General features: G+C 36.8%; 4 protein-coding genes across 8 annotated transcripts; 2 read left to right on the top strand and 2 right to left on the bottom strand.

The window, feature by feature from the left end:
* Positions 1 to 97: 97 nt before the first annotated feature.
* Positions 98 to 4,058, bottom strand: LOC109011728 (protein phosphatase 2C 16-like). 2 transcript variants are annotated; one of them, XM_018993030.2, is made up of 5 exons: positions 3,824 to 4,010; positions 2,242 to 3,640; positions 1,475 to 1,822; positions 1,269 to 1,374; positions 98 to 756 (listed from the first exon to the last, which is right to left on the bottom strand). In XM_018993030.2, exons 2-5 carry the CDS (start codon positions 3,088 to 3,090, stop codon positions 422 to 424), a joined length of 1,638 nt encoding a protein of 545 aa, XP_018848575.2. In that variant the 5' UTR covers positions 3,091 to 3,640; positions 3,824 to 4,010; the 3' UTR covers positions 98 to 421. The 2 variants fall into 2 exon arrangements, with proteins under 2 accessions (XP_018848575.2, XP_018848574.2); XM_018993029.2 differs by having other exon boundaries at positions 165 to 756; positions 2,242 to 3,643; positions 3,824 to 4,058.
* Positions 4,059 to 5,315: 1,257 nt separating this feature from the next.
* Positions 5,316 to 11,285, top strand: LOC109011724 (U-box domain-containing protein 35-like). Its single transcript, XM_018993025.2, has 9 exons — positions 5,316 to 5,537; positions 5,878 to 5,975; positions 6,281 to 6,402; positions 6,811 to 7,032; positions 7,554 to 7,881; positions 8,648 to 8,746; positions 8,859 to 9,272; positions 9,951 to 10,721; positions 10,899 to 11,285. Exons 1-9 carry the CDS (start codon positions 5,351 to 5,353, stop codon positions 10,950 to 10,952), a joined length of 2,295 nt encoding a protein of 764 aa, XP_018848570.1. The 5' UTR covers positions 5,316 to 5,350; the 3' UTR covers positions 10,953 to 11,285.
* A 1,280-nt stretch (positions 11,286 to 12,565) lies between these two features.
* On the top strand, positions 12,566 to 14,692 carry LOC109011726 (mitochondrial import inner membrane translocase subunit TIM23-1-like). 4 transcript variants are annotated; one of them, XR_004797807.1, is made up of 3 exons: positions 12,566 to 13,275; positions 13,341 to 13,408; positions 14,454 to 14,692. XR_004797807.1 is itself a non-coding variant. In XM_035683697.1 (2 exons), exon 1 carries the CDS (start codon positions 12,695 to 12,697, stop codon positions 13,265 to 13,267), a length of 573 nt encoding a protein of 190 aa, XP_035539590.1. In that variant the 5' UTR covers positions 12,566 to 12,694; the 3' UTR covers positions 13,268 to 13,275; positions 14,454 to 14,691. The 4 variants fall into 4 exon arrangements, 2 of the variants coding, with proteins under 2 accessions (XP_035539590.1, XP_035539589.1); XR_001999371.2 differs by having other exon boundaries at positions 13,358 to 13,408; positions 14,454 to 14,691; XM_035683697.1 differs by lacking the exon at positions 13,341 to 13,408 and having other exon boundaries at positions 14,454 to 14,691.
* Positions 14,693 to 15,345: 653 nt separating this feature from the next.
* On the bottom strand, positions 15,346 to 24,716 carry LOC109011725 (dihydrolipoyllysine-residue acetyltransferase component 2 of pyruvate dehydrogenase complex, mitochondrial-like). The gene is made up of 19 exons (XM_018993026.2): positions 24,526 to 24,716; positions 23,240 to 23,333; positions 21,182 to 21,258; positions 20,869 to 20,966; positions 20,691 to 20,737; positions 19,166 to 19,221; positions 19,009 to 19,083; positions 18,806 to 18,898; positions 18,047 to 18,292; positions 17,869 to 17,941; positions 17,634 to 17,734; positions 17,085 to 17,170; positions 16,928 to 17,003; positions 16,517 to 16,584; positions 16,360 to 16,426; positions 16,169 to 16,264; positions 15,991 to 16,093; positions 15,794 to 15,889; positions 15,346 to 15,690 (listed from the first exon to the last, which is right to left on the bottom strand). The coding sequence occupies exons 1-19, from the start codon at positions 24,562 to 24,564 to the stop codon at positions 15,620 to 15,622; spliced, it is 1,662 nt and encodes a 553-aa protein (XP_018848571.1). The 5' UTR covers positions 24,565 to 24,716; the 3' UTR covers positions 15,346 to 15,619.
* Positions 24,717 to 26,223: the final 1,507 nt, after the last annotated feature.

Here is a 26,223-nt window from a genome sequence, read left to right as displayed (position 1 = left end):
ACTAAGCTAGGATTTCACCCACCGTCTTCAGCTCAAGACAGTATGAGCAGGAAAAAAGCCCTTTCGTATCTGTCAGATTCAAGATGCTAACACGGAGTTTTAGTAGGCTGGGAGCCTTAACAATTACCCTGATTAGTCAAACTCAAATTTCCTTGGACCACCACTTGAAAACCCAAAAGCCCTCCAAAACATAAATTTTCTCTCCCTACTTGCAGCGAACTCCAATTTACACAGCTAAAACTAAGCATAATGCATACCAAGACAGAGATATGGCATTCCATCGTAGTCTATAATACGTACACATTTCTATAATTGTACACATATAGCCCATAAGGAAAAACGAATGGACCGTGCTATGTATTCAGTAGATGTAGTTTCTCTAATATAATGAACTTCACCGAGTCATGGTGAAGTTTCTCCACTAAGACTTGCTCTTGAACTTCCTTTGAGCTTTCAAGTCCACGACAATCACAGAGATGTTATCCTTGCTTCCCTTCTGAAGGGCAAGCATCGAAAGGTAATCTGCTGCTGCTTGTGCTGCAGGATCGATTCCAGTGCCCCTCTCCACAAGAGATGCAGTCCCATTCTTTTTGTGCCAGAGCAGAATCCGCCTTCGAGCTACTTCACAGGCTTCTTCTTTTGACATCACATCCCATAATCCATCACTGGCTAAAATAAGGCATTCATCATCCCTAGCTCGAGGAAGAAACACGACTTCCGGTTCTGGAATAATCCATGGTTTCAAATATCTATCACCTGTAAGTTAGAGAGGAAAAAGAACGTAAAGATCTCACCTTTTTATTCGTTTCGTTTTCTTCAAATGTGATACTTATAAAACTATAGTACAATATACAGGTGAAGCTGACCAACGGAATGAAATGCATTTGTTCAGACAAAGAAATCAAGATGGGTATAAATTCAAAACAACCACTATTACAACAGCCAGGTCATTATAAAGAAATTAAGTTCATAGATTGAGTTCAACAAGTAGTTAGAATTTCATATATCCATTCCTTTCTAATAACAATGAAGGCTTTGAGATATTTTTGATAAATGATCACTTCGAAATATTATTTTTTCACAAGTTTTCACAAAACCTTCTCAGAATTATGCTTAAATTTGAGACTGACATTCGTGTTAATTTCGACACTAAAGTGTCACCAAATAAGCAGTTTCCATAACAATCTACCTTTACCCTTTTCTGCACAAATTTAGAAAACAAATGATACACAAAGTGATTACAAGATCAGGGTGCAAAGAAGACCTACCAATGGACCTTGACATTGCAAGAACCCCAAAGACACGGTGGCCGTTCCACTGGATTACCTTGCCTCCAGCTGCCTCAATCCTTGAACATTCATCTTCTCTGTTTGGCTGGGGAAAATAAAATTAAAGTGCGAAAGAAGATTAGTTTCCATGGAAGAGAACTATGGTTCATAATCATGGTATAGCAGAATAAAAGCATGTGCCCTACTTTATGATCAGTTGATAATGCAATGGGTTCTTTCCCGCGACACAGGACTGCTCTTGAATCACCACAGTTAGCAACTATGATATGGGATGAACAGATTACTGCAACCACAGCTGTAGATCCAACAGTTTCTGGTGCAACAGGGTCAGAAGCATCTCCGATGCTTTCATCAATGCCTCTACCAACTTTTCCTCCAACTTCATCATCGACTTTTTGGAAACAACTCGTAAAGGCTTTCTCCCACTGCAGTTGCTGATTTTCCCCAATCTTTCCATTACTTAAATCGTCTGTAATGGCTCCAATCTCCTCAGCCAAAGCCAAATGGATGCGCTCACAACAATAGTTTGCAACCTGCAAGAGGTGACTCCTTCCAATCAAGCTAGCTAATATGTTCTAAAGTCCAAAATGGTTCACCATAAGGAATATCTATATCTTAAACTGATCAGAATATTGGAATATCTAAACGTCATAATGATTGGGAACATGTGAGTCAACAGAAAAGGCAATGCAGATCCTGAAAAATCGATCAGGTTAACGACTTCTAAGTCTTGCCTATAAAGCATAAAGTCAGGCTGAATAAGCCAGGTTATACATTATCTTTAAATAATAAGATTTCAGATAGTTGAGGAAGCATGATCTCAATAAAACACATCCAATTGTTTTTTTTTTTTTTATAAGTAACTGTAAAACACATCCAATTGTTGAAAAAAAAAAAAAAACTACAATTAGACTCAAAACAAAACAAATAGCAGTAGGGAATAATATTTTACCTGAGAGCCCCCGTGGCCATCATAAACGGCAAAAAAATGACTACTTATATGGGTCAAACTCTGGTTCATTCCATCAAGCACATGATCACCAATAAGCATTTTAATTGGAATTTTCATAAATCGAGGTACAGCTGCAATGGCATCTTCCATTTCTGGTCTTTTCCCACAAACAGATACAGAACCCCAAAGGGGAATGCAATCCAGCTCAAAAACACTTCGACTGCTTCCCTTGCTGACACTTTTCTGCACGTGTGACTGTAAAACTACAGTAGATGCCTTTAAATCAGATTTATGAGATATCTCCAAATCTGGGCTCACTGCTGCCACAATAAGTTCACTGGAAGGTACCTGCCCTATACTTGCTTCCACCAAGATAATAGCTTTAGCAACAATCTGAGCATGGTCAACATTTTCAACTTCCCGAATATCTGGCAAGCTTATTTGAGAGCCTACATCAGCAATTAACAACTCCTCACTAATAAACCCATTACTGTCATCTGCAATAGACAAGATTTCATCCTCCCCGCTGTCCTGGATCATAATATCATTAGCAATTAAATTGTCTCCATTCTCTGGCAACATCCCCAACAAATCCACCCCTTCTCTGCCACTGCCTTCTGGTGTTGACATGGTTACCAAGTTAATTATGCTCTTAGCATCATTGCAACTTCCATTGCCACTAGAAACAGACTCTGCAGACACCAACAGAGCAGGATCCAACAACAAATTTGCCGCATCTGTTACCAGCTTGAGCCGTGTTATTTCCACGTGGGTTGTGATTCCAGAGTTATCACAAATAGAATTACCTAAACTAAAAGTCACTGCAACCGCTGGAGACATCTCTTCCATCAACTCTCTCTCTTTCTCTCTCTGAATGTATCAACAAGCAACTCTTACGTTGAAATTCGATAACCACTTTAATTGTCTGGATCACAAATCACACCACCAAGATAAACTTAATCATGGGTATGAGCCAACATTTGCAGAATAAATCGGGATTATCAGATCTAGTCAGGATGAATGGATCCGATCTCCAAGTATAAATACTCCAACCCTTCACAAGTTCTTTCAATTTCTCAAAGACTCCAAAGCTTACCAAATTCTTCTCCTTCTGGCACAGAACTGGCCACAGAATTCATAAATCCTATCAAGACCACCAACCCTTAAACAACACCCGTATGAAAATGACCAAAATCTTATCTTTAACGACAAATCCGAGAAGAGAACTTCAAAGGGGTCATGGGAAACAGCCTGGGGAAAAGGGAACAGCCCATATAATCACAAGATCCTTAAAAAGTTGAACCCTTAATTGTCAAACTGGGGTTTCCTGGATCTGAGGCAACTCATCTCCGCCTCTCTTGAAATATGGGTATTTTTTACCTTTCTACTTCTTCTTCTTCTTCTTCCAATGAAGACAACCAAACCCAAATCATCAATAACGATCAAAGTCATATACATATAGAACTAAACCATTATCTGAGTACGCTAATACATGATTTTTATTCCCTCAAAACAAAGGACAAAAACACATATCCAGAAAGAAAAAAGCTACTATCTAGAAAACATATTTTAGGGTACTTACCAGTTGAAACTAAAAAGAATTTGTTGTCCGAAAAATCTGGCTTCAGAGTGTTTCCTAGAATTGTTGCCCTTGTTTCTGGGCTTGGATGACGCTTAGAGAGAGAGAGAGAGAGAGAGAGATTCTATCCTTCTTTACCATGCACTCCTTTGGGGGACACGTACACATGCGATTAGCTTCCATCAGTCAATGGTTTTGGGCTGCGTTTGCTTGGGAAGCGGAAATGAGAAATTGAGGTTTATAAAAAGAATTATAATAATTTATTTATAAGATTGTTTGATTTTAAAACTTTTTAATTATAAAATAATTATGGTAAGTTACATCAAATTATAGTTTTTATTTTCTATACATACTGAATATTATAGGTAAAAATTTGGGTGCAAAATACATCATAAAGTTTCAATTAAAAATTATAAAAAATATACAAAAAATAGAAAAGTTTTTATTTCCATTGAGAAAATAAATTAACTTAATTCTGAAAATAATATTTTCTTTTAGAAACCAAAATTCTTCATAATATCAAACTTTTCAATCCAAGATTTAAGGGTTTTTATTTTTAGAGGCAAAAAAAAAAAAACTCTTAAGATGAATTTTATAATAATAATTATTTATATAAAATATTTAAATAATATTAAATATCTGATAAATTTTTAAATTAATTTTGTATTATCTATTTTTAAAAATGGTTTTCCTGAAATCGTGGCTTCCAAACCGAGCGTTAAGTTTTAAGACAACGGTTAGGACCTCGCTTACCTAAGCACAACTACTCTCTTCTCATGGATTTCTCACTATGCAAACTCTGGGGAAGGACACGTGTTAGTGGACGTATGAGTGACAGCAGACCACCAATAATATCTGTGTACCCACGTGGTACAATGGCTTGGACTTTGGATGTTCTACGATACAAGCATGACGTGGCATCTTCACGGTGAGCTCATTTTCATATTCCGTTTTTGGACGACCATCTATGATAGAATATAATTTTAAAAGTTTTAAATTAAATTATAATAATATATGGTGTAAATATTTTCAAATATAGTTATTTATTTTAAACAATAACAACTACAAATTATGCACAATCTTTTTCAAAAAATAAATCTTATCATAAAAAATTTACAAAAAAAAAAAAAACTCACTTTTATCAGGAAAATGAGTCCATGACTCACGACTCACGCCGTGAAAGATAATGAAAAAGTCAATTTTCATAATTGGTTTTTTTTTTTTTTATTCATTCATTCATATGGGAGAAAAGTCAAATTAAAAAATTAAAGAGAGGAGGAGATATGTTTTAGTTAGTCAAAGTCTTCTATTGTCAGTCTTCGATCCAGGTCATCATGAGAAAATTGAACATTAATACCATGCATTCTGATTCTCCAAAATTGGTGAAAAGAGTAACCGTTGCAATTAGCATCAGGCTTGTCCTTCTCTTTTCCCGTCTCCTCATCTCAATATTGGTTGGCCGCCCCTGACCACTGGCCTTGGGTTGGCCGCCGGGGGGTGGTTCCGGCAATATTATTATTATATATATATATGGCAGCTTTGTCAAGAACATTATCTTCAATGGATCCAGCAGAGGAGGGTTCTTCCACGGTCATTGCCATTGACAAAACTAAGAATAGCCATTTTGCCGTTAAATGGGCAGTCGACACCATTTTGAGCTGTTCTTCTCATCATTGCATTCTCGTCCACGTTTGCAATCAGAGTTTTTTGGATCCTCGTAGGTACCCTTCTCTTTCATATATACATGATCATCATCGATGATCTGCATCATCTTATAAATTCACTAAGGATTTGATTCCAATATGGGAAACTAATTAATCGCTTAGAATTTCATGTTCGATCGATGTACGTACGTGTTGTTCGTTGACATTCTTTAACGGCCATATTATTCACCGGTCATCGTTTTGCCTCCTGCAAGATGCATTGATTGCCCTGGCCTAGTCATGATCAAGAATTCAAATGCATGATCATCATGATTGGCATGCAATATCGTGCATGGGCATTTAGCTTCATGACTTTTTCGTTGTGTTTAAGGTTTTCTATTTTATTTTTTGTAGACAATCATGAAACCGACCACAGAGAAGGTCGTCCGCCAACTGAACTGGAGTTGCGACAATTATTCCTTCCTTATCGTGGATATTGCGCTCGAAAAGGGGTGAGTTATAGCCAACCATGAATCTGAATAGATGTAAATGAATCTCCGAGGTTAAATTGAAAATCGATGATCTCTCACATTGGTTATTTAGATGGAGAGGCAGCAACACGTACGTGCAGCAGAAAAGATCCTCAATAAGAGGCAATGATCATTTCACTCTAGAACCATGAAACTACATGCATGAATATAAATATAATTCTCGAGAAGCCAGAAGGCTATAGATAGATCATGATAATTAACCTTTTCAAACCTTCACATGCATCTTCAAGTGGGTCTGATATATTTTCATGAATCGAGTATCTCAGATAGAAGCAAAGGAGGTGATCCTCCATGACATCGACGTTCCAAGCGCACTTATCGATTATATTGTTCGCAACTCCATCAGCAATGTTGTCGTTGGTGCTTCCAATCGGAATGTTCTCACGAGGTCTCTCTCTCTCTCTCTCTCTCTCTCCAAAAATCCCACTATGTCGGACTTTAATTCCCACAAAAAGCTTTTAATTAGCCAGAGAAACAGATAAGCAAAGCCACAACCTTCATGTGGTCCGGTGGCTCTTGGTTGGGATAAAGTTTTGCATTAGACTGGGAGCATCAGAGAAAACAACTGGCATATATAGAGCGGGATCTTTTGGATGCCATCAGAGAAAACTGATGACATCGCAGTTCGGTAGTTGCAAGCATTTGTTTCGTTAGTTTCTATGAAATAACTATAAATGACAAAGTAATTCAGTGGCTTGGTTCCCAGTGGTTAATTTGTAGGTACGATTGTAAAGTTTGTATTTTTCCCCCCCGCCCTTCTGAACAGATCAAGTTCTTGGTGATTGTCTCTATGCAGGAAATTTAAAGATGCAGATGTACCATCTACCTTACTCAAAGCTGCACCAGTATCCTGTGCGGTATACGTCATATCAAAAGGAAAAGTTCAGGCAGTTCGTCTAGCAGTTCATCAACCTCGAACACTTGCTCGTACATCATCTAATCTAGGGAGTCGTTCTCTAAAGGAAGTTATACATGATAATCTTCCTCCTGATACCGAAGACCCCGATGATACTTACAGGTACTCCTAGAAACTGGAAACGACATAGCTATACATAATTTCTCGGTGGGTCGTAAAGGTTACCATTTCTTCTGTGATTAAAACTCCCAGGGATGGTTTAATCACAAGTTTTTACCCAATTCAACTAATGAAATAATAGCCCAAGGCAAAAGAAGGGGAGGGGAGAGTTTCATTGTGGCTTTACGTTATAAACCAATAAGAGAGTACTTTCATGACTGCTCTTAGCTCACCAAGAACATTCTTCTTGACACGTCTCTCTCTCTTCCACTTGAGACATTCAAAATCTTGCCAGAGATTTTTTTTTTTCATATTTCTCTCCCTTTAAGGTTAATAGAGGATCATGGCATTAGTATGAAATTTTAGAAAATGCATGAGGCATACTTAGTTTCCTAGTTCCTACGTGCATGCATTGATGTCAATCAAAGAAAATGTTTGTCCATTAATTGCCTGATAATATTACCACTCCCATGAACTTACAAGTTAAGTGTTGCTTGGAATTTGTCAATTGCTTGCTAGTGCAGAACGTCTTATGGTACTGGGAGAGTACGGAAAATTACAGCCTCTGACAAATTATCTTTCGAAAGAAGCAGTGAGTCCTTGCAGATGACACCACAAGGCAACTTAGGGTACTATAGCATCAGGACTGATTCGCCAACGAAAGCAGCAGCAGACAGTTTCACATCAGGAAATTCGTCCCATGGAAATAGTGATTCTTCAGATGCGTTTAGCTTCCTATCATCAATTGACACCCCATTTAACTTCTTTTCCTCAAACAACGCGTCCTCTGACAACTTAGAATCTTCAGTGGCCTCGGAGAGTCCCAGGAGCCCTTCATTGTCACAAACCCCAGTAAGTGAAAAAATTGCTGGATCACACTTTTATCGTCGACAGAGATATTGATGACTACTAGACTAATTGAACAATCATGATTATTTACAATCGCGTTCCTTTATTTTCGTCTCTCTTTTTTTTCTCTCCTTTAAGAATCCAAAGACAAGAAATCTTGATTCTGATAGTGTAAGCATTGTTGTGTATATTGCAAATGAACACCGTGGTCGGCAGGCCAGATATATAGTATAGAAACAATACAATGACCAAAAGAAACAAAATTTAGAAGTTAATATTAGGGTACTATCTACTGAGATTAAGTTGCTCTTAAGCAATGGTTTCGTGCAAGTGTGCCCAAGCAATGGAATTATGTGTACCCCTTGACCAATGACTGGACCCATCTTGTTTTTGTGACGAAGGGTTTGTTTGTATCTTGTTCTGACTTCTAGTTGTTAACTATGTTCTCAAAATTCTTACAACTTACTACTACTAATACATCTAAAGGTATTTGAAAATTCAATTTTCTGCTTGTTTTTCGCTCGAGAATTCAGAACTGCTAGATATATTGCATACATTTAACATTCAAGCATGAAAGCAAGTGTTCCAATAATAATCATGACTAATGCTATCATTGTAGTTTGTACTCGTACATCCATACAGAACTTTAACTTCAGCATTAGGTTGTGCATGTATGCCTTTGGCTTAGAGATATCTTAGAAATCTCTGTTTTAACGGTTAAACAATTGATAATTGAAACGTATGTTCTGATTTATGAGTTACTTAACAGGGCCTGGAGGCCGAGAAGAGGAGAATTAGGCTTGAACTGACAAAAGCCATGGAAATGTATAACTTGGCTTGCAAAGAAATTCTTGTAGCCAGACAGAAGGTAAGATAATGTTATAGCTTGATCACCTAGATCTGATATCTTTGATCTATCGTTGATCCTATTAGTAGTCCACTGTAATGCAAACCTGGAAAGCCGCTATTTCTCTATCCAGGCAAGAGATTTTCAGCAATGGCAATTAGTAGAAGAACGTAAATTAGAGGAGGCCCAGTTTGCTGAAGAGGCCGCATTAGCTTTGGCAAAAGTCGAGAGGCAAAAGACAATGGCTGCCTTGGAAGCAGCCAAGATGCAACAAAGGCTAGCAGAAATGCAAACACAGAATAGAAAGAATATAGAAATGCAGGCCAAGCAGAAGAGAGCAGTGGATGCATTGCCCCAAAACAATGTCATATATAGAAGATATTCTATCGATGAGATTGAAAAGGCAACTGACTATTTTAACAGTTCACTAAAGATCGGTGAAGGCGGATATGGACCTGTTTATAAAGGCTTGCTTGATCACACTGCTGTTGCCATCAAGATCTTGAGGCCAGACTTATCACAGGGGCAGAAGCAGTTCCAACAAGAGGTAATTACATTCTTTTGTTGTTTTGGGAGAAAATTTGGTGTAGCAATCAATTAGATTTTATGTTGTTCACTTTGTGTGGGTTTGTTTCTTGCTGAATAGAATTCTTGGTCATAAGAATTAGTACTTGGATATGCTTGAACCTCTTTAATACAAACCTTTGTTGGAAGAATAGACATAACATTTTCCAGTCTCACACAAACGCATGATCGCCAATGAACCTCAAATGAATAGACGCAAGTGAAAAGACTGCTAGCGATGAAACAATCTTGTTTCTCACAGTTCTTGGCAGTTGTCATCTTGACAGTCATACAGAAATGCTGTCTTCATGTCCATACTTCCCATTGTAACTTGTAAATTGTACTACTACTACTGAAAAAGTGCAAAATTCAAATGATTTCATCCTTTTTTGGGCTTTATAAATATGCTGAAATAGCTGGATCTAAATTCGTTTGATTGTTTCTATGCCAAAAGTGAAGTGAAAGTTACCTCTGAAGTTAGCAGCCCCTTTCACATGATTTACCATCACCTTTCTCTGCCAAAATAAGGATAAAAAAAGAAGTAAAAGAACTTAACGAGAAGAATGGCATGATCAAAAAAATTTCTTTTGAAGTAGGTTAAGACTGATATGGAACGAACTTAATATGAACAATTTCTGCTGCCAATCTTCTCCATGTATAGGTTGAAGTTCTAAGTTGTATCAGACATCCCCATATGGTTCTGCTTCTAGGTGCCTGTCCAGAGTATGGTTGCCTTGTGTATGAGTACATGGACAATGGCAGCTTAGAAGATCGCCTCTTCCAGAAGGACAGCACTCCCCCAATATCATGGCCAACCCGTTTCAGAATAGCTGCTGAAATTGCCTCGGGTCTTCTTTTTCTTCACCAAACAAAACCAGAACCCACAGTTCATCGAGACCTCAAGCCTGGGAACATTCTCCTAGACCTAAATTACCGCAGCAAGATCGGTGATGTGGGTTTAGCCCGACTAATTCCACCATCTGTTGCTGATAGTATCACTCAATATCATGTGACTTCAGCAGCTGGTACATTTTGTTACATTGACCCCGAGTATCAACAAACAGGATTGTTGGGTGTGAAATCAGATGTATATTCACTGGGTGTAATGCTGTTACAACTCCTTACAGCAAAGCCTCCAATTGGATTAGCTCACCAGATCGAGAAGGCCATTGAGAAAGACAAATTTCCAGAGATGCTCGATCCATCAGTGACAGATTGGCCTATTGAAGATGCTCTATCACTTGCTAAACTTGCTCTCAAATGTTGCGAGATGAGGAAGAGGGATAGACCTGACCTTGATTCTGATTTGTTGCCAGAGCTTGAACGGTTAAGGGATCTTGGGATTATGTACTCGTCCCTTAAAAATATGGCTATTGATGATGGAAGACGCCCTTATGACTCAGTTCCAGAGGTTCGACCAACCGTGAATCAGGTTAGTTACATTAACATATACATTTAAGCTTGCAGTCAACTTTGCTCTCAATTCAAGAATCATGAATGCGGAATCTTAAAGTCATACAATCGAAATATGCCTTGGCATTGTCTATAAAATGTGTAAAATCACCATGAAATGCCTTTCCAATAACATTCTTCGACTATGCAAAAGCAGGGCGGAGAGATCGACCCTTATCTAGAAGTGGATTTGCAGTGGAGATCCATATAAGAAAAGGGTGGTTGCGTTTGAAGTCCTTGACCAAAATGTAGAGCTGAAAGCACCAAAAATATGGAGTAGCTTTGAAAGAGTCAGATTCTATTTACACTTGGCCGGAAACAAGTTGGAAAACTAAACAAGGAGCATACAGTGAGGGTTGTTGGACATTTGTAAGTTGTTTGATCTGCAACTAGCACTCAACTAAACAAAGTGGTGTTGTTTTCATGAACTAAGAACATCATGTTCTTGCTATGGTGGAGCTGAATCCGCTGTAGAATGTGGATACCTTTGCAAAAGTAAAGAGCTTTCGTTCTCTAAACTTTTTAAATTGAATAATGTTAGATACTTTTGCACTTATTTTAAAAAAGAATGAAATTTATTATTAAAAAATTAATTATTTTATGTAGATATCATATTTATTCATTTTTTTTCAAAATAAATATGCTATATTTATACATTCTATAACTACAAATATCATTTCTCTTTAACATAGACCCTTTGCAAAAAGCTCCAGACCGGTTTGTTGTAAATTTAATTTTGACACCAACCAATAAAAATCCACCACATAGGATGTGTACAGCCTAAAATTTACACCCCACATGTACATGATTTCATGTTATTTTTCCATCTCTTTTCCCACTCTCTCTCTCTCCAAGCCCCCCCTGTCCATCATATCCTCCACTAAAGTAACTACTTCGACTGTGAGAGAGAGACACGTTTATCGTTGGTTTCTTGAAAACCTTAACTCTACGATAGATTCAGGACTATTACAACCGTTTGTCCAACTTAGCTTCTCTCTGCTATACGTCCATGTGGTTGTCGAGCCGACATGTCTGGTAAAATTGTTTGGATTTCAAGAGAAGTCTATCACACCACAAGTTCGATGAAATTTCTAATTTAAAATTTCCTACCGTCTGAAGAACCTGAATCAATCACAAAACCATGTGAAAACTTTCATTGGGAATACTTAAAACTTAAAAAAATAAAAAATAAATAAAAAAACAAAAACAAAACTTGGGAATGGCGTAAGTAGGTTCTTTTCCTTTTTTCCTCTTTAAATTCGAATTGATTTTTCAATTTTGAAAAATAGTTTCTTTCTAAGGTGAAGATGGAAAGGATTTTAGCCATTACTTGAGAGGAAGATGGAAAGGATTGCAATGAAAAATGCAGAGATCAGCCGAAAGAAGGAGAGAAAGAGATGGACAATAAAAAGAAAATACAAAAAAAGATGGATAGAAATAATGAAGAAATGAGAACTCACACATGCTGGGCAAAGCAAATACCAAACAGCATCTGTACGTGATTTATTGTGATTAATTAAGTTGTGTCAATTACAAATTTTAAATTATATATAAACTTGATTTTTTGGAAGGGCTTTGCCCAGATTGCTATCTGCCGTTACGACGTCCATCATTATTTCAAAGAAAAACGATAGAAATATAATTATTTTTATAATTTTTATATAATTAAATTTTAAATAAAAAATATTTTTATAAAATAATTTAGAAAAATAATATCATTTTATAAAAATATTTTTATTTTAAAATATAATTAATAATTATAAAATAAAATTATAAAAAAATTCTACGTATCTACTCAAAATAAAAACCGGTCCAACCCCGAACAAAATCTCCCCAAACCCCATCAACAGAACTAAAACCAAAACCCTCCTCTCTCTCTCTCTCTCTGCCCGTGAGACGACCAAACCCTAATAACCGGAAAGAGCCCAAAAAGGAAGGAAAAAGGGAGATAGGATGGCTCACAGACTCCCGGATCGCGAACAAGGATCCGATCCATCATCACAGGCTCGGTTCTACGACCCCTACCACGGCCTCCAGGTCCCCATCCCGGCCCGCAATGTCTATCAGCTCCCAACCGGACCCCAATATCTCTTCGATGAGGAGGCTAGCCGCAACCGCCGCGGCTGGAGCGACAACATCACTTTCCTCACTGGATGCGGCTACCTAACCGGCGCTATCGGGGGTGGCGCCTCCGGGTTGGTGTCGGGCGTCAGGTCCTTTGAACCTGCGGACACCACGAAGCTCCGCCTCAGCCGGGTCCTTAACTCCTCGGGCCACGCTGGCCGGGCTTGGGGCAACCGAATAGGCGTCATCGGCCTCATCTTCGCTGGCATGGAGAGCGGGATTGTCGCCCTCAGGGACACTGACGACGTCTGGAATAGCGTGGCGGCTGGGCTTGGAACTGGAGCCGTTTATCGCGCGGCGCGTGGCGTGAGGTCCGCAGCGGTGGCGGGCGCCTTCGGCGGCGTATTGGTTGGTCTCGCCGTAACGGCAAAGCAGGCGATGAAGCGTTACGCGCCCATATGAGAATTCTGGTTCGATTCTCTGTTTTGGCTTTGAGCGAATCTTATATATATATAAAGATTGGGAATTTTGACAGTTCATATGCGGCAATAGGTGGAATGATTGGAGTAATCGATAGTGGAGTCGTGGGAACGACGTGATTTGGTAGTATTTTTCTCTTGCTATTTTTCATTTCCTTGGCTATTGTAATTCGTCGAATTTTCGGGTAAAGAAAAAATTTGGAATGAATACAAACTCTGGCTTAACGTGGAAGTCAATAATTTCGTGTTTTATGTGAAATGATTGGTTTTAGGTTTGTGGTTTGGTTAATGAGAGGTTTATTTATAGTGAGTTGTAGGACTTGGTTGCTTGTGGTGTATCTTATCTGTTTCGAATATAGATTGGATAGCTCTGGTTGTCTGAGACAGAATCTTAATACTGATATACTTTAGTGACTCAGGTACATAATGATAGGTTTTTGTTATATGTGCGCAGGTCATTTGTTATTTGGTCATTCAGATTGCTTCTTTTCTTGTTTATATGGAAGGGCTTTAATGTTAAGAATATTTGCCATATTATTGTCTAGTTTTTCCTGAAACGGAGTTGCATCATGCATGAATTGGGTTTTCTGCTATTGTAGAATTTCTTAGTGTCCCAGTGAATAGGCTTATTTATGTTGGTATTAAATCACTAATCAACCATTTTTTTTTTATGAGTAAATCACTAATCAACCATGAGTTGGGCTTTATTGAGGAATCTGTCTTTGAAGCAAGCTGTGTGGACTGTGGTTATTGCAGAAGGGTAAGCATGATGAGTAGGGTGTTGTGGCTCGTGTTTTGTGATTCTCTCTTGTTTGCCTTGAAAAGAAAAACTAATGGTATTCTGGGAATTGAGACAAAGCCTTTGTGAAAGAGTTTATGCTTTGGTTGGAGCAACTGAAATAACAAGTAATTCAGTGCAAGGAGAAAAAGGTTATGGCAATGTCTTCATTTTCTTACGCTTGATTTGTTGGATCATGAGTGATTGGGATTGATATAGACTTGGATCTAACATAATATTGTGTAACTTTTTACTTCTGATTGATGAAATAGTTATTAGTGGAAGCAGCATCGATTGGGTTAGGCTCTTATTGTGTTTATATTTTTTTAAAATTTATTGTCAAAGTGGATTCGCGTATTATGTCTGATTTTTTCACTTCATTCACTAACAGGTGGTTTGGTGCTAAATCCTAGAGGCCTTTGTAATAATTTCATTATTACAGATTTTTAGCTGGCTAGCAAAATTTATTTAAGGTCTACTGCAAGCATTACCTGTAGTATTACTTTGGATGGAGTTTCATGCCCTGTTGGGCTGATTCTGTATATGAGGAATCGTGATTGCTTGCTAACATATGTTGTACGTGGGGACAAGCCATGCATGCATTCAAAGTAACTTCTGCAGATGAAAAATATCATGTTTATGTTAGCAATAATGCATATAGGATAGAGAATGATATGAGTCTCTTTTTATGCTATATGCCGATAAGGATACTTAAAAAAAATTATTTTGGCATCACATAATTCACGAGTGATTCTCCTCCAACTGTGAGGGGAGATATTCTATGTGATAGGGGCTGCAAGACACTGTTGTATATGGGCTAATCCCCACATCAACTAGGGTGAAAAGGGAAAAGAAAGTAGGGGGGATGCCTACAAGATAACTGGATAGGAGAATAGAAGAATGCTTATTTTTCTTGTGAAGTTTGGTCGGCATGAACCCATTGAGTAATGGTTATTTGATTTATGAAGCAATGTGATTGAGTGAGGCTTTCAGATGGAGCGGGGTATTAGAGATAGAGTTTTGTTACATACAGTTACTTTTACGTACTCCTTTCACAACTGCTAAAAAGCTTGAACCTTCAAAAGGAGATTGGAGATGGAGAATGATGGAATGCAAAAACAGAATCAAGTTTTGAACAAAATGTCTCTGCTTGCGAGGTAACTTCGACGGCTTTCAAGTAGCATAAAGGCAGAACAAGAAATGCATTTGATAAGCCATGACATATAATCTAAATGGATGACAGACTAACAAATTTCTCAAAAGATGCGCACAAATCTCGCATGACAAACAAACTGCGCACAGAAGGGGCATTAATCATTATACAACCTGAACAAAATTCAGTGCATCACTCATGCCTGATCCACCACTCTTATTTCCAAAAAAATGTATGCAAATTTTGTTTTGAGAGACTAAAACACTACAGTACAAAGGAAGAAACCTGCTCACTGTTACAATATCACAAGTCCACATGGAATTGCCGAATAGAAGTCAAATCCCTCTTCTTGGCTGATTTGGGCGAGGGAGAGAATTATATGAAAGACAATGCAAGCCGTCATTCTAAAGCAACATGGACTCGGGATTCTCGACGTAGGCTTTGAATGCTTTCAGCCATTGCGCACCAATTGCACCTAAACACATGAGCAAGTCATGCCATCAGGGTTTCACATGTCAGATAAAATAATGCTAGTTTAAATTGATCTTATATTCTGAAGGCTTGTATAAACTACTAACCATCAATAACACGATGATCACAGCTTAACGTTACAGACATGAAGGAAGCAAACTCGAATTGTTCGGGGCCTGAACTAGGTACAACCCTTTTCTCAGCTGCTCAAGGACAGAAAATAGTTCCAATGGTGATAACGAAGATGAAAAGGATGACCACTCCCAACAAAAAAAAAAAAACGTAAGGTAAGTGTCTGACTTACCAGATCCAACAGCAAGAATGCCTGACTGAGGAGGGTTAATGATGGCACAAAATTGCTTGATACCAAAGGGACCTCCCAAATTTGACACTGTAAATGTACCTCCCTGCAAAGACAGTAAACATACTCAGCAACAATCTGATGAGATGGTCATCCATTAAAGAACAACAAATATTCTGACCTCATAATCGTCGGGTTTTAAGCTGTTCTCTTTGGCTTTCTGGGCTAATTGTTTGACCTCATCAGCTATCCTGGATAGGCCTTTCTTGTCAGCATCCTGAAAATTTTAAATAGATGGATAGCTATAAATGAAACTCCAGCGGCAAAACTTATCAACAAGACTAGACTATGGCAACCAGTCAAACCACTCACCCTGACGACTGGAACAAAGAGTCCATTATCTGTCTGAACAGCAACATTTATGTTTACACTCTGATACCTGGATGAGAAGCCAAAGAAGCATTGCCATAGAGTCAAAAATAAAATTGCTTACAAGAACTCGTCACAATGTCAATTATTTTGTACTTACTGGCGGATGTACTCATCTGTCCATGAACTATTGCACTGAGGAACCTTACGAAGAGCCAAAGCAGCAGCCTGCAGTAAAAGGTAAGATTTATTTAATCAATGGCAAAAGGAAGCTGCCACCTAGAATAGGTGGTAAAAGCCCCATCGATGAAACGCTAGAGGCACATGAATGGAGCTCATGTTTACTGCAACCAATTGCATCTACACCCCCAACATCCACCCTAATCTTGTGAAGGGAACAGAAAAAGTGTACTTCAAGCTAGATGGTTGGCATATGTGTGAAATTCTTTTTGAATGGCCCAAAAGTTCCATAGTAAGTAATTTAGTGGTCCCTAAAGAAGAAAAATAATAATAACAATGCAGATCCCAATGCTGCATCAAGTATGTGGATTCTGGAAGCAAGATGCAATACCTTAATAACAAGATCATTAATTGAGATCCGCTTTCCACCAGATGCTTCTTGTAATGAATTTAGTTGGCCTCGCAAACTGCAGAAAAGTAACAGTTACACCATCAAAAAATATAAACTGAGAGCTCACTTTTTAAGGGAAGAAGGAACTAATACTCACTCCACGAGTTTGTCGACACATGCATCTACCGTTAGATAATAATGGGGAATAGTTTGCTTAGAGAATAATAAGCGTGAAGCTGTGATCTGCCAAAATAACACCAGGTATAAGCTTGGGGAAGCCAAAATTCAATGCTGAAATTAACAGAATTTATATCAACAGAGATATGGAAGTGAGTGATGCCAATGACAGACAAAATGACCAAACTATCGTTTTAAACTGATACTGTGAGGGAAGGATGCCACAAGGCAAATCAAAAGAAAAAGATTTTGAACAATATATAATGCAAGATGAAGTGGCCGCATGAATTGCAAATTATTGATAGAAAGATAGGCATAGCCCAAGTACACAGGATGTTTACAAAGAATGACCAAATTTAATTCTTGCAATAGATCTCAATACTGGTGACTCCACGTTTTGTTGGGCTGGAATGAGCTGAGAACATTACAAACATATATTTTGAAAACATGAAAACTACATTATGAGCTTAAACAAAGTGTCTATAGAATCAACTTTGCGAATCAAAAGCCCTGAAGGTTATCATGTTACCTTCCTGATCTGAGAATGAGGGATGTCAGTATAATCTAATGCTGCAGGTGTGGCAGTCCTAGCCTTAGGGGCTGTCGCCAAAGCTTCCTTCCCATGAGAGGCTGCATCATATGAAGAGAAAGAGAATCTAATCATCAGATCAATGGACTATCTAAAGCAACATAAACTTTCTGACCATATAAAACAACATAACAGCAGCACTAGACCCCCATAATAGACATTATAAGCATAATACCCAAATAATCTTCAATATCTGCCTTCAAAACATGTCCATCTGGACCTGTTCCTTTAATGCTTGATAGAGGCACCTAGAATAGCAAAAAAGGAATTCAAACAACACGTCAATTAGAAAAGGATTGAAAGAGTCCTAGCACTGAACAAAAATTCTGGTTACAGAGTTCATCATATCTAACATTGTGTTCTTCAGCCAATTTTCTGGCAAGAGGGCTAGAAAAAATGCGATCTTCCACAGGAGGTGCTGCAGTAGGCTTGGATGTCTTTGGCTCTGATGAACTGACAGGTTGTTCTGCTACCTCTTCTTTTGGGGGAGTTGAGGCAGACGACCCTTTAACAGCAGCATCACCAGCATCTGATGCTGAAGGCTTGTAATCTTTTAATTTTGCAATATCCTCCTCATCTTCAACAGTTATAGCAATCACCTATACAAGAGCAAATATACACAACTAACATTCAATACAAAACTCCACATAAGCTCCCTTCTTTTTTTTAGGCGATGGGAGAGGGGATTCAACCCCTCGATCTTGCCACCGAGATACAAGGTCGGTGTCACTAGGCCAAAGGTCACTGGCACATAAGTTCTGCACTAATGCGTGAGAAAATCTAGTCGGGTGAAATGACCAAGATGTATTTCCCTTCCCCATCCTACTACACTTTCACTCTAAGAACTGCAAGACACACGCATTGAAACACGCCATAATATCTATGGGTGGATAGTGAATGAGATCCCACATTGCATGGGAAGGAGAAGTTCTTACAATTTACAGTGATTCCAATTAACGCTAACCGTACCACTGATTAGTCTTTTTGGAGTATAAGCCCATATGTAGTTTGGGCTCTCCTTGGGTCATGCACAGAGAGAGAGAGAGAGAGAGAGAGAGAGAGAGAGAGAGAGAGAGAGAGAGAGAGATGCATTTGAGTTATAAACTTGATACCTCACCAACTTTAATTTCTTTTGATCCATCTCCATGTATAATCTTAGCAAGATAGCCTTCTTCCATGCATTCCATTTCAACCGTTGCTTTATCCTTTCAATATCAAATGTATGTAAAAAGAAAATTGACCATTGTAAGTAGAATATAACCCAACATTTAGTCAATTGAGGGAATTCAACCAAAAAACAGTACAAGAACCCTACTGTTTCAACTTCACAAAGCACTTCACCAGTAGAGATTTTATCACCCTCTTTCTTCAACCACCTTGCAATATTACCCTACATGCCGTTAAAAGAATCAATTAGCAGTAAACCGTTGAACTAGATTGTTGAGCTGTTTCCATGTCAGAAAGGTGCAAACCTCTGTCATTGTAGGTGATAGAGAGGGCATTCCGATCTCTTGGTGAGGAGGAAGGCCTGAAAAATGTTGCACAAATCCACCTTAAGTAAGAAGAGCACACAAACTAGATAATGTTTACAAAGACTAGCAAAGTAGAGAAAAGTGCGTAGATGATAGGTTAATCTTCACACTTCAACAGAAGCAAAGCACAATAACCATCCTTCTTGAAGGAAGTCAAGAAACTATAATGTACAGAAGAAAACAATAAATTGTCGGTTCATTAAACATGTTGTTCCTTTCCACATCAAAAAGTAACATGCCATCAATTTATTAGCAAGGTCAGACATATGAAAATGAAGCTCTATTACAAAGGATGGGGGTATTTATAATTTCATATGTCATAATGCCAAATTTTCTGAGAAGGTACTGAATTTGAATTTTCTTAAAATTGAAAATTAAAAGGAAAAGAAATATATTTTTCACTCCCTAACTAATAGGTGCTTTATACCTTGTACTCCAAACCACTAAAACTAACATATCGCACCGTTCAACTACCATTTTTAGTCCAAGTCTCATCATTAAGATGAATAAAAATAAGTGAGTGAGACAATGTTGATTGTTGAACGTTAACTGAGAGTGTTAGTTTACATTTGGTAGTATTGGGAGGGTGAAACGTGTCAATTTTGATAGTTTAAGGTGCAAAGTGTAAAACATGTGTTAGTTGATGGAAAGTGTGTTTTCCCCAAAATAAAAATAAATTCAAGCTTGAAGGAAATAGGCATTTTTAAGAAAACTAGGTGACCGAAGCAAGGATTGTAATCTTGGGGGTCTGGATTTTGGTGGGTAAAATAAGCTATTGGATTTGAACTTTTCTGAAAAGCACCGTTAACACATTTCCAAGAATTAAAAATAAAATCTAAATTCAAGCCCAAAGAAAAGAGAGATTTCCAAGATCCACAAGTATTAAAGAATTCATGAAATTTATATATCATTAACTAAGTGAACAAAATTTAACTTAAATTTGAGTAAATACACATTACACAAAAGAATACTATAGATTTCTACGTTAATTTTTTCTAAAAACATTTGTATCTGAAAAACTAATTAAACAAAAATTATATCAGACTCGTTCCAAACTCACAGCCATGACATGCGTAACTTAAAAGCACTACCAGATGTACAATGAAGTGGCACAATGTTTCTCCAAAGAACAGCAATGACGTTGTTCAAGAAGCCCTCAACAAAATGTGAAGAGACATAGCATGCAACACGAACTTTAGTTAAGAATCCAGATTATAGCAGTAGTTTTTTTCTTTACTAGAAGATGGTACCCCCCCCCCCCAAAAAAAAATTCTGTACTTGGGAGGTTTCCCTCGACATCTTTATAATAGATTTCCAATGGCACAATGTGTACAAACATATATATATATATATATATAGACAGTAAAAAAGCAGGAAAACTGTGGGAAAAATACTTATTATTAACAATAAATAATAAGATAAAAAAGTACACTGAAAATTAGGAGGATAATATCTTGAACTTTACCTGAATCAGATGAAAAACCTCTTCTCAAGTATATCTGTGAACTGATACTAGAAAATCAAACAAAAAAGGAATTCAGGAAACTCTAATCATCAAGAAAACATCTGATCACCTGAATCCCTCTTCAGAAAAAAAGAAAAAAAAAAAAAAAAAAAAAGGAACTACAGGGTGGCTAGCATACCATGAAAACCGTTGGTTGAAAGCCAGTCCAACAGTTGGATTTCTAACTTCCATTGGCATCATTGAGATATTTCTCTTCTGTATGCCAAACATTGCTATCTACATAACATTATGAGCAACCGTAAGCATTTGAAATTAGACTCTTTTAAGTTTTTTTCTTTTAATAAATAAATAAATTTTGACAGGAAATCATGAAGCAATATCAGAAGCAATTTGAAGGAAGAAGTATAGAATGTAAAACACAATGATTGTAGGCCCTGCTATGATGTCATGATGTATAAAAGCTTAATGCAACAGAATTTGGCTGTACTTACCGTGCCATTGGTGGTAGACCTGGAAACTATTTCTCTTTCTGAAGACAAATAACAATGACGACGGATCTTCCAAATATCTGAAAAAAAAAAACTACAAAAGGTTATGCCTTATACTTTGTACATAAAACCAAGATATGGATCTTCCAGTCGATACTGCCTAATCACTAAAGATCTGTTTGGATAGTGAAAGCATTTCATCTTATCTCATCTCATCTAGAGTCGTACAAAAAAGCAGTTGACCCAACCCAAGCCAAAATAACCGACCTGATTCAATGATTTTCGGTTTCGGAATTTTTATTCAATTTCCAATTTTAATCGGTTGTAATTGGGTAATTGCCCGTTAACTGGCCGTCTAATAGTTTTGCTTTTTACCCACATATATATTAATCCATCAGTCTCTCCCTCTCCCTCTTGACGACACTTCTCTCTCTCTCTCTATCAATTCTAGTCTCACGCACACCGATCCCCAAACACCACACAAAGGAGGAGAGCCCTCAATTCTCAAGAAAGCCCTAAAACCCTCTTTGATTTGCAATTCCATCAATCTCGCATCAAAACACTCCCTTTAGCCATGGACGCTCAGAAAGCTCTGCTAGATGAACTTATGGGTACAAGTATTTCCATTAAATCCTAACTCCCGTTTCCTCTAGCTTTTTTGAGTATTTCTTACTATTTGCTCTTTCTTTATGCTTGTATGAAAATCTTGGGTACATTTACAGTTTTGACTTTTGTTCTTTTTCAATTATGATTTTCTTAAATATGGAAATCAAATAATGGCTCTTTGGTTGCATTTTTTATGCTTTTTATTTTGCCTTTGGTGAATATTTTAGCTCGTAATTTGACGGAGGAAGAGAGAAAGGGATTCAAGGAGATTAACTGGGATGATAGGGAGGTTTGTGCTTGCTATATGGTTCGATTTTGTCCACGTGATCTCTTCGTCAATACGTGGAGCGATCTAGGTGAGCTGAAATTAGTTTTTACCAGATTTTGCTTGGTTTGAGATTCTGTTTGGTTGCTGAGAAAAATCAGGTCGGAAAATTAGATTTTTCGGAATGTATTTCGTTTTGGTTGATCGGTCAATTCAGACGGTTCGGAAGTTCCCTTTTCGAAATCAACCATTTTTGGGCTGGGCCGGAACATCACATTTTCGGGTCGGGTCGGATGAACAGTCCTAATCTCATTTCATCATTACGCAAATTTTCACATAAAATATAATAAACAATTCAACTTTTTTAAATTCTAAAACAATAATAATATTAAAAAATAATATTCTAACAATATTTTATTCAACTTTCATCTTAACTCACCATCCAAACAGCACCTAAGTTAGGTAGATTATTTGAATGATGATTATCTATCACCTAAAGAACCCAACCATTCGTCAACAAAATACACAGAAAATTGTGAGCAATAGATTGATAACAAGACAACAGAGGAAAGATATCTCTCCGAGAGATTAAAATCTTTAAGGGAGTTTTACAAAAAAACAGAGCATGTATAGAAATGCTCAAATTCAACTAGAGCAACCTCTTGTTCACGTTAAGCATCCAAAAACCTGACGCTCATTGGACCTCTATAGTCATCTAATCCTCCCTCATTTCATGCAAACAGATTTGTGGTAGAGAAGAAATATTTGTCATGAACTCCGTTCATTGTAATACTTCCTGGATGTACAAACACATCCATGTACGCAATGGACCATTGGCATTGATAAATGTAAGAATGCATTCCTACATTTTATACACACAATCAATGCATCGGAACTGCATAGGTCTGGCACACATCATAATTTAAAAAAAAAAAAAAACACAAGAAAGATAAGGATCAGCCTCATGAAGCCCACCACAACACCACCACCATTTCGGACATAGCTTATAAACTTCAGCTGAGAACAAGCAAATTCTCAAATGCATGCAAGACAGAGGAAGAGACATTATCTAAAACTCATGGACATGGTCTGTTTGAAGATGAGCAAAGAACAAGAAACGATATAAAATGATAGTTGATACTTGATAGGCAACGAACAAGAGAGTAAAATCCAAAGAAACAGAAACTTACCATCTCTTTTACCAATAGAGGGCCGAGCATCCTTTGAAAACCACCGAACCAAAATTGCATGCTCATGCCGCAGAAATTTTGGAGCATTTCTTAACTGCAATAGGTTATTAAAAAATACAAGAACAGGTAACGTCAAATCAAGCGAAATAAAACAGCATAGAACCAACAAGCATAGAATTATACATTTGCTGTGCTAAAACAAGGTCAAGTCAAGAGCATGAAGCAGCATAACTAATGATGACGATCACATTGTGATCTTAGGGTAGGGTACCACTTGGTGTTGTTGAAAACAGACAGAATTGATGCAAGCAAGTAAAAGAAAATAACGCAGGATCCAGCTGGTTTGAAAAATGACGACTATTTCCACATATGATGAGTGATACTTTCACTAAACCTGTGAAAACTCTGGACTACAAGCTTTCCCTCACCTTCATAACCAAAATAATGACTCCTGACTCCTCACACGATACAACATGCTTATTAAACTTAGTCGGAGTTTACAATTTACATGTAAAGAAACCTGTATGAAATTTTTAAAATTAAATAATACCCCTCTGTATTCGTGGATGGGTCTTGATTAAAGAGTGCATCAACCCATTCAGATCCGTATAACTTCTCGAGATATTGTGCATGGTAAATTTTCATACCAGCCACTGAAAATTGAAGCTCGCATCAACAACTCAACTATAAGATGTCCCAGCAGCAACCCACATATTGATTATTAATTATACCAAGATAAATCACTGGTTCAGGCCAATTAAGCAGTTAAATGTCTGGTTTTAAAGCTGTAGCTACAATTCCAAACCTGGCAAATCCACACCAAGCACACTACAATCGTAGTATTACCTTAATACCCACAAACGAATTGAGCCTATAAGAAACGCAATCTGCGAAAGATAACAGATGCCAATACGACTACTATCGAAATTGGATTACCCAGAAAACAAAACCGAGTCCACGATTTAAAGTCGAAGCACTTAAAACTGAACACAGCATAAATGCCTCCTTTACAAAATAAGCCTTTCAAGTAAGATCATCGCTATCTATAGAACTAGATCACTAAACTCTCAAAACAATATCAAATTACCGAAAGAATGTAATCAGGTATATGATTCGGATTGAAGTCGAATTAAAATTATAAAACGAGGGAAAATGAAAATCAAACGCATATGCAATCACAACCAACAAATAAAATCTGAATATGTGTATATATACGTAAATATATACCTATTATATAAAAAAACGAAGATTGAGAATAGAGGGGTGAAGAGGAAGAAATGGCATACCTTTTTGGAATGATTGATAATATGGGATGCGTAAGCCATTTTCCTAGTCTCGGAGAGAAATTGTTCAGTAGATAAAAGAAATCAACAGAAAAGTTTAACAAAAAAGGATTCGCAACTAGGAGAAGAGCGAAGTGAGATACACACACAGGGACGGGTGTACTTGCCCGTCTATTTGGTTAGGTGGAACAATTGCCGTCAATCGAACTGAATTTATATTTATTTTTTATTTTTTATTTTTTATTCAAAGTGATTGAACAAAGATGGTTAATAAACTAATTTCGGCCCCTTTTATAAAAAAAAAAAAAACGAAAGAAAAAAAGAAAAATTGGCCGTACCATCCTTCCCCCAGTGTGTAATTATCCGAGCGGGTAGGCGGCCGCTTTTATGGACCAATCAGAATTTGTTTTGAATATGCATTCTTTATTTGCATTAATTCTATTACAGGTCAACGCAACAATAGCATTTTTTTTTATCTAATTTGAGTATTAAATTTTACTTAATTATCTCTTATTTTACACAAAATTATATAAATTTGATAAAAAAATATTATTTATGGTCATTACTTTTATTAAAAAAAAAAAAACCCGATCTTTGCACTAACTAAGCACATACTCGGATGTATTCATGTATGTGCTTGCCTAGTAGAACAAAAAAGTATGAGAAATGATAGATTTATAATTTTTTTTTTAAGACTGTTATATCTATAAAAGAATTATATAAAAATAATCTTATAAATTGACGTTGTTTCATATGATTCGTTAGATCTATTTTATAATAAAAGTAATTTTACAATCTGATAAATTACATCAAGCTACATTAATTTGTAAGATTATTTTTATATAATCACTTTATGACTATAATATATTTTTTTTTATACGAATTTGTGATACATCAGTCACTATTTATCCATACATTTATGAATTTGTGATACATTTTATAATTTTTTTTTCTTCATAAAGTGTTGGGTGTAAAAGAGAATAGTAATTGATAAAAAAATTATTATTTTTTATAACTACTTTACAATTCATTTTATAATCAACCAATATGATCATACTATTTTATTAAAAAAAATTAAATTTATAAAATAATCCTCAATTTCACGTAGAATTGTAAGATAGATATAAGAAAGTTCTTATAAAAAGTTGCAAGGAAATGATTTTTCAAGAAGTAGTGTATCCGTATGAGCTTCGGCCATTGGATTATCTCAATCGTGTCAAAAATTCATCTAGTAAGATAAAAAGGGTGACTCTCGACCCAACTCTTACGTGACACTTCCTCATTGGCTGGTGTCAAAATGAGACCTTTTTTTAAAAAAAAAATATTACAAAAGAGAAATAACAAACCATTGTTAAAAATTGTAAAAAAAGAAAAATATAAAATGACCAAAAAATAAGAAATAACAAAATAAAGAGGTTAGACCACCCAACCCTCGTTGGTTACCCTTGGTGGTCTTGATCGGAAGACTCTTTATTTCTTCTTTCTATTTTTATAATTTTTTTTTTCTAATTTTTATTTTTCTATCCAACGCAGCTCTGTTGTCTTTTTGCGACCAGCGTGTCTAGAAGTTTTATGCTCTAACGTCCAATTATTTGGATCTTTTTTTTAATAATTATACTCATCATTTCTATATTACAAACCACACATAATTTTTTATTTTTTTATTTTGTTTTCCTTTAGTATATATATAGTGTATGGATG

The sequence above is a fragment of the Juglans regia genome, chromosome 12 (genome assembly GCF_001411555.2).
Source record: "Juglans regia cultivar Chandler chromosome 12, Walnut 2.0, whole genome shotgun sequence".
Taxonomy (NCBI): domain Eukaryota; kingdom Viridiplantae; phylum Streptophyta; class Magnoliopsida; order Fagales; family Juglandaceae; genus Juglans; species Juglans regia.
This window is presented reverse-complemented; position numbering and strand designations above follow the sequence as displayed.

Bases quoted from the DNA above. Each gene is read 5' to 3' on its own strand.
- LOC109011726 (XM_035683697.1), top strand. From the start codon at position 12,695: ATGGCTCACAGACTCCCGGATCGCGAACAAGGATCCGATCCATCATCA.
- LOC109011728 (XM_018993029.2), bottom strand. From the start codon at position 3,090: ATGGAAGAGATGTCTCCAGCGGTTGCAGTGACTTTTAGTTTAGGTAAT. The intron at 1,375-1,474 runs GTAGGGCACATG...TATTTTCCCCAG, and splicing joins CATTATCAACTGATCATAAA to CCAAACAGAGAAGATGAATG. The intron at 757-1,268 runs GTAGGTCTTCTT...TCTAACTTACAG, and splicing joins TGCAATGTCAAGGTCCATTG to GTGATAGATATTTGAAACCA.
- LOC109011725 (XM_018993026.2), bottom strand. From the start codon at position 24,564: ATGGCTTACGCATCCCATATTATCAATCATTCCAAAAAG. The intron at 20,738-20,868 runs GTATGCTAGCCA...TTGATTTTCTAG, and splicing joins TTCAACCAACGGTTTTCATG to TATCAGTTCACAGATATACT. The intron at 15,691-15,793 runs GTTAGTAGTTTA...TCATGTGTTTAG, and splicing joins TGATCATCGTGTTATTGATG to GTGCAATTGGTGCGCAATGG.
- LOC109011724 (XM_018993025.2), top strand. From the start codon at position 5,351: ATGGCAGCTTTGTCAAGAACATTATCTTCAATGGATCCAGCAGAGGAG. The intron at 5,976-6,280 runs GTGAGTTATAGC...CGAGTATCTCAG, and splicing joins GATATTGCGCTCGAAAAGGG to ATAGAAGCAAAGGAGGTGAT. The intron at 9,273-9,950 runs GTAATTACATTC...CTCCATGTATAG, and splicing joins AGAAGCAGTTCCAACAAGAG to GTTGAAGTTCTAAGTTGTAT.